This window comes from Babylonia areolata, chromosome 34 (genome assembly GCF_041734735.1).
Source record: "Babylonia areolata isolate BAREFJ2019XMU chromosome 34, ASM4173473v1, whole genome shotgun sequence".
Taxonomy (NCBI): Eukaryota; Metazoa; Mollusca; class Gastropoda; order Neogastropoda; family Buccinidae; genus Babylonia; species Babylonia areolata.
In genome coordinates, this window is record NC_134909.1 from 5,605,586 (window position 1) to 5,620,585 (window position 15,000).

At 51.0% G+C, this 15,000-nt stretch overlaps 1 protein-coding gene across 1 annotated transcript in view; it reads right to left on the reverse strand.

Moving 5' to 3' along the window:
- Window positions 1-15,000, reverse strand: part of LOC143277365 (ATP-binding cassette sub-family C member 2-like) — a 64,741-nt gene that overhangs the window by 4,494 nt on the left and 45,247 nt on the right. The window contains exon 2 of the mRNA XM_076582149.1: window positions 411-507. Within this exon, the coding sequence (XP_076438264.1) occupies window positions 411-455 (45 nt within the window). The 5' untranslated portion in view covers window positions 456-507. The remainder of the gene's footprint in view (window positions 1-410; window positions 508-15,000) is intronic.

A 15,000-nucleotide genomic window follows, 5' to 3' on the forward strand; every position in this document is an offset into this window, starting at 1 on the left:
GTTGACAGACAGGAAGACAGACAGGATGACAGACAGACAGCTCCAGACAGGCAGGCAGGCAGATACAGACAGACAGACAGACAGACACAGAGACAGACAGGAAGACAGACAGGAAGACAGACAGCTCCAAGACAGGCAGGCAGGCAGATACAGACAGACAGACAGACAGACAGACAGACAGACAGACAGACACAGAGACAGACAGGAAGACAGACAGGAAGGAATGACAGCCACAGACAGAGAGACAGACAGGCAGACATGCAGGCAAGCAGTTAAACAGACAGACAGACAGGAAGACATACACACAGACAGACAGACAGACAGAAAGACAGATAGACAGACAGACAGACATCAGACAGAGACATGAAACGAGGTGTCAGAAATAGCTTGCCGGCAGCAAGCACACTCACCCACAGTGGTCCTCCACAGAAGGCCTCAAAGTCACTGCTGGCCATCTCCTTCTGTCTGTGCTGCGGGAGGATGCACGGAAAGGTGTCCTTACAGGCACTGAAATCAATTCCTCGGTTGTTCAGACTTATCGGGAAAAAACACACAAAAAACACACAAAAAAACAACATTATATATATATATATATATATATATATATATATATATATATATATATATATATATATATATATATATAATGTGTGTGTGGGGGGGGGGGGACGGGGGCAACGCGTTGGCCTCAGGGAGAGCAGTCCGAAATTCAGACAGATAAATGTGATACCACACAATACAATAGAATCCAATACATTCCAGTACAACACAACACAATATAATACAACGCAACGCAACGCAACGCAACGCAACGCAATACAGTACAAAGAAATACAATACAGCGCAGTGCAACACAACGCAAGACAACACAAGACAACACGACACAACACAGTACAGTACAGTATAGTACAATACAACGCAACGCAACGCAACGCAACGCAACGCAACGCAACACAGTACAAAGGAATACAATGCAACGCAATGCAATACAATGCAATACAAAACAATACAATAATGCAATACAAAATAATACAATGCAATGCATTACAGTGCAATGCAATGCAACACAATAGATACAACACAATACAACACAGTACAATGCAATTCAAAACAAGAAATAGAATGCAATGCAATAAATGCCATACAAAACAATACAACACAGTGCAATGCAATTCAAAACAAGAAATACAATGTAATGCAATACAATAAATGCAATACAACACAATACAATAAATGCAATACAACACAATACAATAAATGCAACACAACACAATACAATAAATGCAACACAACACAATACAATAAATGCAACACAACACAATACAATGCAGTACTCTGACCGAGAAGAAACAATGTGCTGATGGAAGCACACAGACAAAAGACGTCAATGCGTTTCTCCGGAAAGACAGCTCTTCTGGGAGCGGACAGAGTGGGTGGGTCCTCAACAGTCCTACAGTGTCCACAACACACTTCATGGGTCATCAACAGCCCTACAGTGTCCACATCACACTTCATGGGTCAGCCCTACAGTGTCCACAACACACTTCATGGGTCAGTCCTACAGTGTCCACATCACACTCCATGGGTCAGCCCTACAGTGTCCACATCACACTCCATGGGTCAGCCCTACAGTGTCCACATCACACTCCATGGGTCAGCCCTACAGTGTCCACATCACACTTCATGGGTCAGCCCTACAGTGTCCACATCACACTTCATGGGTCAGCCCTACAGTGTCCACATCACACTTCATGGGTCAGCCCTACAGTGTCCACAACACACTCCATGGGTCATCAACAGTCCTACAGTGTCCACAACACACTCCATGGGTCAGCCCTACAGTGTCCACAACACACTTCATGGGTCATCAACAGCCCTACAGTGTCCACAACACACTCCATGGGTCAGTCCTACAGTGTCCACATCACACTCCATGGGTCATCAACAGTCCTACAGTGTCCACATCACACTCCATGGGTCAGTCCTACAGTGTCCACATCACACTTCATGGGTCAGCCCTACAGTGTCCACATCACACTCCATGGGTCAGTCCTACAGTGTCCACATCACACTTCATGGGTCAGCCCTACAGTGTCCACATCACACTCCATGGGTCAGCCCTACAGTGTCCACATCACACTTCATGGGTCATCAACAGCCCTACAGTGTCCACAACACACTCCATGGGTCATCAACAGTCCTACAGTGTCCACATCACACTTCATGGGTCATCAACAGCCCTACAGTGTCCACATCACACTCCATGGGTCAGCCCTACAGTGTCCACAACACACTCCATGGGTCATCAACAGTCCTACAGTGTCCACATCACACTTCATGGGTCATCAACAGCCCTACAGTGTCCACATCACACTTCATGGGTCAGTCCTACAGTGTCCACATCACACTTCATGGGTCAGCCCTACAGTGTCCACAACACACTCCATGGGTCAGTCCTACAGTGTCCACATCACACTTCATGGGTCAGCCTTACAGTGTCCACATCACACTTCATGGGTCAGCCTTACAGTGTCCACAACACACTTCATGGGTCATCAACAGCCCTACAGTGTCCACATCACACTTCATGGGTCAGCCCTACAGTGTCCACATCACACTCCATGGGTCATCAACAGCCCTACAGTGTCCACATCACACTTCATGGGTCAGCCCTACAGTGTCCACATCACACTCCATGGGTCAGCCCTACAGTGTCCACAACACACTCCATGGGTCAGCCCTACAGTGTCCACATCACACTCCATGGGTCAGCCCTACAGTGTCCACATCACACTCCATGGGTCAGCCCTACAGTGTCCACAACACACTCCATGGGTCAGCCCTACAGTGTCCACATCACACTTCATGGGTCAGCCCTACAGTGTCCACAACACACTCCATGGGTCAGCCCTACAGTGTCCACATCACACTCCATGGGTCAGCCCTACAGTGTCCACAACACACTCCATGGGTCAGCCCTACAGTGTCCACATCACACTCCATGGGTCAGCCCTACAGTGTCCACATCACACTCCATGGGTCAGCCCTACAGTGTCCACAACACACTCCATGGGTCAGCCCTACAGTGTCCACAACACACTTCATGGGTCAGCCCTACAGTGTCCACATCACACTTCATGGGTCCTCAACAGTCCTACAGTGTCCACATCACACTTCATGGGTCAGTCCTACGGTGTCCACATCACACTTCATGGGTCCTCAACAGTCCTACAGTGTCCACATCAAGCTCCATGGGTCAGCCCTACAGTGTCCACATCAAGCTCCATGGGTCAGCCCTACAGTGTCCACATCACACTCCATGGGTCAGCCCTACAGTGTCCACATCACACTCCATGGGTCATCAACAGCCCTACAGTGTCCACAACACACTCCATGGGTCGTCCCTACAGTGTCCACGACACACTTCATGGGTCAGCCCTACAGTGTCCACAACACACTCCATGGGTCAGCCCTACAGTGTCCACAACACACTCCATGGGTCAGTCCTACAGTGTCCACAACACACTTCATGGGTCAGCCCTACAGTGTCCACAACACACTTCATGGGTCATCCCTACAGTGTCCACAACACATTTCATGAGTCTTCAACAGTCCTACAGTGTCCACAACACACTTCATGAGTCTTCAACAGTCCTACAGTGTCCACAACACACTTCATGGGTCATTAACAGTCCTACAGTGTCCACAACACACTCCATGGGTCAGCCTTACAGTGTCCACATCACACTTCATGGATCAGCCCTACAGTGTCCACAACACACTTCATGGGTCATCAACAGTCCTACAGTGTCCACAACACACTCCATGGGTCATCAACAGTCCTACAGTGTCCACAACACACTCCATGGGTCAGCCTTACAGTGTCCACATCACACTCCATGGATCAGCCCTACAGTGTCCACATCACACTCCATGGGTCATCAACAGTCCTACAGTGTCCACAACACACTCCATGGGTCAGCCTTACAGTGTCCACATCACACTCCATGGATCAGCCCTACAGTGTCCACAACACACTTCATGGGTCATCAACAGCCCTACAGTGTCCACATCACACTCCATGGGTCAGTCCTACAGTGTCCACAACACACTCCATGGGTCATCAACAGCCCTACAGTGTCCACATCACACTCCATGGGTCAGTCCTACAGTGTCCACAACACACTTCATGGGTCAGCCCTACAGTGTCCACAACACACTTCATGGGTCCTCAACAGCCCTACAGTGTCCACATCACACTCCATGGGTCAGTCCTACAGTGTCCACAACACACTCCATGGGTCATCAACAGCCCTACAGTGTCCACATCACACTCCATGGGTCAGTCCTACAGTGTCCACAACACACTTCATGGGTCAGCCCTACAGTGTCCACAACACACTTCATGGGTCCTCAACAGCCCTACAGTGTCCACATCACACTCCATGGGTCAGTCCTACAGTGTCCACAACACACTCCATGGGTCAGCCCTACAGTGTCCACATCACACTCCATGGGTCATCAACAGCCCTACAGTGTCCACAACACACTCCATGGGTCATCAACAGCCCTACAGTGTCCACATCACACTCCATGGGTCATCAACAGTCCTACAGTGTCCACATCACACTCCATGGGTCATCAACAGCCCTACAGTGTCCACAACACACTTCATGGGTCGTCCCTACAGTGTCCACAACACACTTCATGGGTCAGCCCTACAGTGTCCACAACACACTCCATGGGTCATCAACAGTCCTACAGTGTCCACATCACACTCCATGGGTCATCAACAGCCCTACAGTGTCCACATCACACTCCATGGGTCATCAACAGTCCTACAGTGTCCACATCACACTCCATGGGTCATCAACAGCCCTACAGTGTCCACAACACACTTCATGGGTCAGCCCTACAGTGTCCACAACACACTTCATGGGTCATCAACAGCCCTACAGTGTCCACAACACACTCCATGGGTCAGCCCTACAGTGTCCACATCACACTCCATGGGTCAGCCCTACAGTGTCCACATCACACTCCATGGGTCCTCAACAGTCCTACAGTGTCCACATCACACTCCATGGGTCAGTCCTACAGTGTCCACAACACACTCCATGGGTCCTCAACAGTCCTACAGTGTCCACAACACACTCCATGGGTCAGCCCTACAGTGTCCACATCACACTCCATGGGTCAGCCCTACAGTGTCCACATCACACTCCATGGGTCAGCCCTACAGTGTCCACATCACACTCCATGGGTCATCAACAGCCCTACAGTGTCCACATCACACTCCATGGGTCAGCCCTACAGTGTCCACATCACACTTCATGGGTCAGCCCTACAGTGTCCACATCACACTTCATGGGTCAGTCCTACAGTGTCCACATCACACTTCATGGGTCAGTCCTACAGTGTCCACATCACACTTCATGGGTCAGTCCTACAGTGTCCACATCACACTCCATGGGTCAGCCCTACAGTGTCCACAACACACTTCATGGGTCCTCAACAGCCCTACAGTGTCCACAACACACTCCATGGGTCAGCCCTACAGTGTCCACAACACACTCCATGCGTCCTCAACAGTCCTACAGTGTCCACATCACACTTCATGGGTCAGTCCTACAGTGTCCACATCACACTTCATGGGTCCTCAACAGTCCTACAGTGTCCACATCACACTTCATGGGTCAGTCCTACAGTGTCCACAACACACTCCATGGGTCCTCAACAGTCCTACAGTGTCCACAACACACTTCATGGGTCAGCCCTACAGTGTCCACATCACACTTCATGGGTCCTCAACAGTCCTACAGTGTCCACATCACACTTCATGGGTCAGTCCTACAGTGTCCACATCACACTTCATGGGTCCTCAACAGTCCTACAGTGTCCACATCACACTTCATGGGTCAGTCCTACAGTGTCCACATCACACTCCATGGGTCAGCCCTACAGTGTCCACATCACACTTCATGGGTCCTCAACAGTCCTACAGTGTCCACAACACACTCCATGGGTCCTCAAGAGTCCTACAGTGTCCACATCACACTTCATGGGTCAGCCCTACAATGTCCACATCACACTTCATGGATCAGCCCTACAGTGTCCACATCACACTCCATGGGTCAGCCCTACAGTGTCCACATCACACTTCATGGGTCAGCCCTACAGTGTCCACATCACACTCCATGGGTCAGCCCTACAGTGTCCACAACACACTCCATGGGTCAACCCTACAGTGTCCACAACACACTTCATGGGTCAGCCCTACAGTGTCCACATCACACTCCATGGGTCAGCCCTACAGTGTCCACATCACACTCCATGGGTCAGCCCTACAGTGTCCACATCACACTCCATGGGTCAGCCCTACAGTGTCCACATCACACTCCGTGGGTCCTCAACAGTCCTACAGTGTCCACATCAGACTTCATGGGTCAGCCCTACAGTGTCCACATCACACTTCATGGGTCCTCAACAGTCCTACAGTGTCCACATCACACTTCATGGGTCAGCCCTACAGTGTCCACATCACACTTCATGGGTCCTCAACAGTCCTACAGTGTCCACATCACACTTCATGGGTCAGCCCTACAGTGTCCACATCACACTTCATGGGTCAGTCCTACAGTGTCCACAACACACTCCATGGGTCAGTCCTACAGTGTCCACATCACACTCCATGGGTCAGTCCTACAGTGTCCACAACACACTCCATGGGTCAGTCCTACAGTGTCCACAACACACTTCATGGGTCAGTCCTACAGTGTCCACAACACACTTCATGAGTCAGTCCTACAGTGTCCACATCACACTTCATGGGTCAGTCCTACAGTGTCCACAACACACTCCATGGGTCAGCCCTACAGTGTCCACAACACACTTCATGAGTCTTCAACAGTCCTACAGTGTCCACAACACACTTCATGAGTCTTCAACAGTCCTACAGTGTCCACAACACACTTCATGGGTCATCAACAGTCCTACAGTGTCCACAACACACTCCATGGGTCAGCCTTACAGTGTCCACATCACACTTCATGGATCAGCCCTACAGTGTCCACATCACACTCCATGGGTCATCAACAGTCCTACAGTGTCCACATCACACTCCATGGGTCATCAACAGCCCTACAGTGTCCACATCACACTTCATGGGTCAGTCGTACAGTGTCCACATCTCACTCCATGGGTCATCAACAGCCTACAGTGTCCACAACACACTCCATGGGTCATCAACAGCCCTACAGTGTCCACATCACACTCCATGGGTCATCAACAGTCCTACAGTGTCCACAACACACTTCATGGGTCAGCCCTACAGTGTCCACAACACACTCCATGGGTCATCAACAGTCCTACAGTGTCCACATCACACTCCATGGGTCATCAACAGTCCTACAGTGTCCACATCACACTCCATGGGTCATCAACAGTCCTACAGTGTCCACAACACACTTCATGGGTCAGCCCTACAGTGTCCACAACACACTCCATGGGTCATCAACAGTCCTACAGTGTCCACATCACACTCCATGGGTCATCAACAGCCCTACAGTGTCCACAACACACTCCATGGGTCAGCCCTACAGTGTCCACATCACACTCCATGGGTCAGCCCTACAGTGTCCACATCACACTCCATGGGTCAGCCCTACAGTGTCCACATCACACTCCATGGGTCAGCCCTACAGTGTCCACAACACACTCCATGGGTCATCAACAGTCCTACAGTGTCCACATCACACTCCATGGGTCATCAACAGTCCTACAGTGTCCACAACACACTCCATGGGTCATCAACAGTCCTACAGTGTCCACAACACACTCCATGGGTCAGCCCTACAGTGTCCACATCACACTCCATGGGTCATCAACAGCCCTACAGTGTCCACATCACACTTCATGGGTCAGCCCTACAGTGTCCACAACACACTCCATGGGTCAGCCCTACAGTGTCCACATCACACTCCATGGGTCAGCCCTACAGTGTCCACATCACACTCCATGGGTCAGTCCTACAGTGTCCACATCACACTTCATGGGTCAGCCCTACAGTGTCCACATCACACTCCATGGGTCAGCCCTACAGTGTCCACATCACACTCCATGGGTCAGCCCTACAGTGTCCACATCACACTCCATGGGTCAGCCCTACAGTGTCCACATCACACTCCATGGGTCCTCAACAGCCCTACAGTGTCCACATCACACTTCATGGGTCATCAACAGCCCTACAGTGTCCACAACACACTCCATGGGTCATCAACAGCCCTACAGTGTCCACAACACACTCCATGGGTCAGCCCTACAGTGTCCACAACACACTTCATGGGTCAGTCCTACAGTGTCCACAACACACTCCATGGGTCATCAACAGCCCTACAGTGTCCACAACACACTCCATGGGTCAGCCCTACAGTGTCCACATCACACTTCATGGGTCAGCCCTACAGTGTCCACATCACACTCCATGGGTCATCAACAGCCCTACAGTGTCCACATCACACTTCATGGGTCATCAACAGCCCTACAGTGTCCACAACACACTCCATGGGTCATCAACAGCCCTACAGTGTCCACAACACACTCCATGGGTCGTCCCTACAGTGTCCACAACACACTTCATGGGTCAGCCCTACAGTGTCCACAACACACTCCATGGGTCAGCCCTACAGTGTCCACAACACACTCCATGGGTCAGTCCTACAGTGTCCACAACACACTTCATGGGTCAGCCCTACAGTGTCCACAACACATTTCATGAGTCTTCAACAGTCCTACAGTGTCCACAACACACTTCATGAGTCTTCAACAGTCCTACAGTGTCCACAACACACTTCATGGGTCATTAATAGTCCTACAGTGTCCACAACACACTCCATGGGTCAGCCTTACAGTGTCCACATCACACTTCATGGGTCAGCCCTACAGTGTCCACATCACACTTCATGGATCAGCCCTACAGTGTCCACAACACACTCCATGGGTCAGCCTTACAGTGTCCACATCACACTCCATGGATCAGCCCTACAGTGTCCACATCACACTCCATGGGTCATCAACAGCCCTACAGTGTCCACAACACACTCCATGGGTCATCAACAGTCCTACAGTGTCCACAACACACTCCATGGGTCAGCCTTACAGTGTCCACATCACACTCCATGGATCAGCCCTACAGTGTCCACATCACACTCCATGGGTCATCAACAGTCCTACAGTGTCCACAACACACTCCATGGGTCAGCCTTACAGTGTCCACATCACACTCCATGGATCAGCCCTACAGTGTCCACAACACACTCCATGGGTCATCAACAGTCCTACAGTGTCCACATCACACTCCATGGGTCAGCCCTACAGTGTCCACATCACAATTCATGGGTCATCAACAGCCCTACAGTGTCCACAACACACTTCATGGGTCATCAACAGTCCTACAGTGTCCACAACACACTCCAGGGGTCAGCCCTACAGTGTCCACAACACACTCCATGGGTCAGCCCTACAGTGTCCACAACACACTTCATGGGTCCTCAACAGCCCTACAGTGTCCACATCACACTCCATGGGTCAGCCTTACAGTGTCCACATCACACTCCATGGATCAGCCCTACAGTGTCCACATCACACTCCATGGGTCATCAACAGCCCTACAGTGTCCACATCACACTCCATGGGTCATCAACAGCCCTACAGTGTCCACAACACACTTCATGGGTCAGCCCTACAGTGTCCACAACACACTTCATGGGTCATCAACAGTCCTACAGTGTCCACATCACACTCCATGGGTCAGTCCTACAGTGTCCACATCACACTCCATGGGTCAGCCCTACAGTGTCCACATCACACTCCATGGGTCCTCAACAGTCCTACAGTGTCCACATCACACTCCATGGGTCAGTCCTACAGTGTCCACATCACACTCCATGGGTCAGCCCTACAGTGTCCACAACACACTCCATGGGTCCTCAACAGTCCTACAGTGTCCACATCACACTTCATGGGTCAGCCCTACAGTGTCCACATCACACTCCATGGGTCAGTCCTACAGTGTCCACATCACAATTCATGGGTCAGTCCTACAGTGTCCACATCACACTCCATGGGTCAGTCCTACAGTGTCCACATCACACTTCATGGGTCAGTCCTACAGTGTCCACATCACACTCCATGGGTCAGCCCTACAGTGTCCACATCACACTTCATGGGTCCTCAACAGCCCTACAGTGTCCACAACACACTCCATGGGTCCTCAACAGTCCTACAGTGTCCACAACACACTCCATGGGTCCTCAACAGTCCTACAGTGTCCACAACACACTTCATGGGTCAGTCCTACAGTGTCCACATCACACTTCATGGGTCATCAACAGCCCTACAGTGTCCACAACACACTTCATGGGTCAGTCCTACAGTGTCCACATCACACTCCATGGGTCAGTCCTACAGTGTCCACATCACACTTCATGGGTCAGTCCTACAGTGTCCACATCACACTTCATGGGTCAGTCCTACAGTGTCCACATCACACTCCATGGGTCAGCCCTACAGTGTCCACATCACACTTCATGGGTCCTCAACAGCCCTACAGTGTCCACAACACACTCCATGGGTCCTCAACAGTCCTACAGTGTCCACAACACACTCCATGGGTCATCAACAGTCCTACAGTGTCCACAACACACTCCATGGGTCCTCAACAGTCCTACAGTGTCCACAACACACTCCATGGGTCATCAACAGTCCTACAGTGTCCACAACACACTTCATGGGTCAGTCCTACAGTGTCCACATCACACTTCATGGGTCCTCAACAGTCCTACAGTGTCCACATCACACTTCATGGGTCAGCCCTACAGTGTCCACATCACACTCCATGGGTCAGCCCTACAGTGTCCACAACACACTCCATGGGTCAACCCTACAGTGTCCACAACACACTTCATGGGTCAGCCCTACAGTGTCCACATCACACTCCATGGGTCAGCCCTACAGTGTCCACATCACACTCCATGGGTCAGCCCTACAGTGTCCACATCACACTCCATGGGTCAACCCTACAGTGTCCACAACACACTCCATGGGTCAGCCCTACAGTGTCCACATCACACTCCATGGGTCAGCCCTACAGTGTCCACATCACACTCCGTGGGTCCTCAACAGTCCTACAGTGTCCACATCAGACTTCATGGGTCAGCCCTACAGTGTCCACATCACACTTCATGGGTCCTCAACAGTCCTACAGTGTCCACATCACACTTCATGGGTCAGCCCTACAGTGTCCACATCACACTTCATGGGTCCTCAACAGTCCTACAGTGTCCACAACACACTCCATGGGTCATCAACAGTCCTACAGTGTCCACATCACACTTCATGGGTCAGTCCTACAGTGTCCACATCACACTCCATGGGTCAGTCCTACAGTGTCCACAACACACTCCATGGGTCAGTCCTACAGTGTCCACAACACACTTCATGGGTCAGTCCTACAGTGTCCACAACACACTTCATGGGTCAGCCCTACAGTGTCCACAACACACTTCATGAGTCTTCAACAGTCCTACAGTGTCCACAACACACTTCATGAGTCTTCAACAGTCCTACAGTGTCCAGAACACACTTCATGGGTCATCAACAGTCCTACAGTGTCCACAACACACTCCATGGGTCAGCCTTACAGTGTCCACATCACACTTCATGGATCAGCCCTACAGTGTCCACATCACACTCCATGGGTCATCAACAGTCCTACAGTGTCCACATCACACTCCATGGGTCATCAACAGCCCTACAGTGTCCACAACACACTCCATGGGTCATCAACAGCCCTACAGTGTCCACATCACACTCCATGGGTCATCAACAGCCCTACAGTGTCCACAACACACTCCATGGGTCATCAACAGCCCTACAGTGTCCACAACACACTCTATGGGTCAGCCCTACAGTGTCCATATCACACTCCATGGGTCATCAACAGTCCTACAGTGTCCACATCACACTTCATGGGTCAGTCCTACAGTGTCCACATCTCACTTCATGGGTCAGTCCTACAGTGTCCACATCACACTCCATGGGTCAGCCCTACAGTGTCCACATCACACTCCATGGGTCAGCCCTACAGTGTCCACATCACACTCCATGGGTCAGCCCTACAGTGTCCACATCACACTTCATGGGTCAGCCCTACAGTGTCCACATCACACTCCATGGGTCAGTCCTACAGTGTCCACATCACACTTCATGGGTCAGTCCTACAGTGTCCACATCACACTCCATGGGTCAGTCCTACAGTGTCCACATCACACTTCATGGGTCAGTCCTACAGTGTCCACATCACACTTCATGGGTCAGTCCTACAGTGTCCACATCACACTCCATGGGTCAGCCCTACAGTGTCCACATCACACTTCATGGGTCCTCAACAGTCCTACAGTGTCCACAACACACTCCATGGGTCATCAACAGCCCTACAGTGTCCACAACACACTTCATGGGTCATCAACAGTCCTACAGTGTCCACATCACACTTCATGGGTCAGTCCTACAGTGTCCACATCACACTTCATGGGTCCTCAACAGTCCTACAGTGTCCACATCACACTTCAAGGTCAGTCCTACAGTGTCCACATCACACTTCATGGGTCCTCAACAGTCCTACAGTGTCCACATCACACTTCATGGGTCAGTCCTACAGTGTCCACATCACACTCCATGGGTCAGCCCTACAGTGTCCACATCACACTTCATGGGTCTTCAACAGTCCTACAGTGTCCACAACACACTCCATGGGTCCTCAACAGTCCTACAGTGTCCACATCACACTTCATGGATCAGCCCTACAGTGTCCACATCACACTCCATGGGTCAGCCCTACAGTGTCCACATCACACTCCATGGGTCAACCCTACAGTGTCCACATCACACTTCATGGGTCAGCCCTACAGTGTCCACATCACACTCCATGGGTCAGCCCTACAGTGTCCACAACACACTCCATGGGTCAACCCTACAGTGTCCACAACACACTTCATGGGTCAGCCCTACAGTGTCCACATCACACTCCGTGGGTCCTCAACAGTCCTACAGTGTCCACATCAGACTTCATGGGTCAGCCCTACAGTGTCCACATCACACTTCATGGGTCCTCAACAGTCCTACAGTGTCCACATCACACTTCATGGGTCAGCCCTACAGTGTCCACATCACACTTCATGGGTCCTCAACAGTCCTACAGTGTCCACAACACACTCCATGGGTCATCAACAGTCCTACAGTGTCCACATCACACTTCATGGGTCAGTCCTACAGTGTCCACATCACACTCCATGGGTCAGTCCTACAGTGTCCACAACACACTCCATGGGTCAGTCCTACAGTGTCCACAACACACTTCATGGGTCAGTCCTACAGTGTCCACAACACACTTCATGGGTCAGCCCTACAGTGTCCACAACACACTTCATGAGTCTTCAACAGTCCTACAGTGTCCACAACACACTTCATGAGTCTTCAACAGTCCTACAGTGTCCACAACACACTTCATGGGTCATCAACAGTCCTACAGTGTCCACAACACACTCCATGGGTCAGCCTTACAGTGTCCACATCACACTTCATGGATCAGCCCTACAGTGTCCACAACACACTTCATGGGTCATCAACAGTCCTACAGTGTCCACAACACACTCCATGGGTCATCAACAGCCCTACAGTGTCCACATCACACTTCATGGGTCAGCCCTACAGTGTCCACATCACACTTCATGGGTCATCAACAGTCCTACAGTGTCCACATCACACTTCATGGGTCATCAACAGCCCTACAGTGTCCACATCACACTCCATGGGTCATCAACAGCCCTACAGTGTCCACATCACACTTCATGGGTCATCAACAGCCCTACAGTGTCCACATCACACTCCATGGGTCATCAACAGCCCTACAGTGTCCACATCACACTCCATGGGTCAGCCCTACAGTGTCCACATCACACTTCATGGGTCATCAACAGTCCTACAGTGTCCACATCTCACTCCATGGGTCATCAACAGCCCTACAGTGTCCACATCACACTCCATGGGTCAGCCCTACAGTGTCCACATCACACTTCATGGGTCATCAACAGTCCTACAGTGTCCACATCTCACTCCATGGGTCATCAACAGCCCTACAGTGTCCACATCACACTCCATGGGTCATCAACAGCCCTACAGTGTCCACATCACACTTCATGGGTCATCAACAGTCCTACAGTGTCCACAACACACTTCATGGGTCAGCCCTACAGTGTCCACATCACACTCCATGGGTCATCAACAGTCCTACAGTGTCCACATCACACTCCATGGGTCATCAACAGCCCTACAGTGTCCACATCACACTCCATGGGTCATCAACAGCCCTACAGTGTCCACAACACACTTCATGGGTCATCAACAGTCCTAAAGTGTCCACATCACACTTCATGGGTCATCAACAGCCCTACAGTGTCCACATCACACTTCATGGGTCATCAACAGCCCTACAGTGTCCACAACACACTTCATGGGTCAGCCCTACAGTGTCCACATCACACTCCGTGGGTCCTCAACAGTCCTACAGTGTCCACATCAGACTTCATGGGTCAGCCCTACAGTGTCCACATCACACTTCATGGGTCATCAACAGCCCTACAGTGTCCACATCACACTCCATGGGTCATCAACAGCCCTACAGTGTCCACATCACACTCCATGGGTCAGCCCTACAGTGTCCACAACACACTCCATGGGTCAGCCCTACAGTGTCCACATCACACTCCATGGGTCAGCCCTACAGTGTCCACAACACACTTCATGGGTCATCAACAGTCCTACAGTGTCCACATCACACTCCATGGGTCAGCCCTACAGTGTCCACAACACACTCCATGGGTCAGTCCTACAGTGTCCACATCACACTCCATGGGTCAGCCCTACAGTGTCCACAACACACTT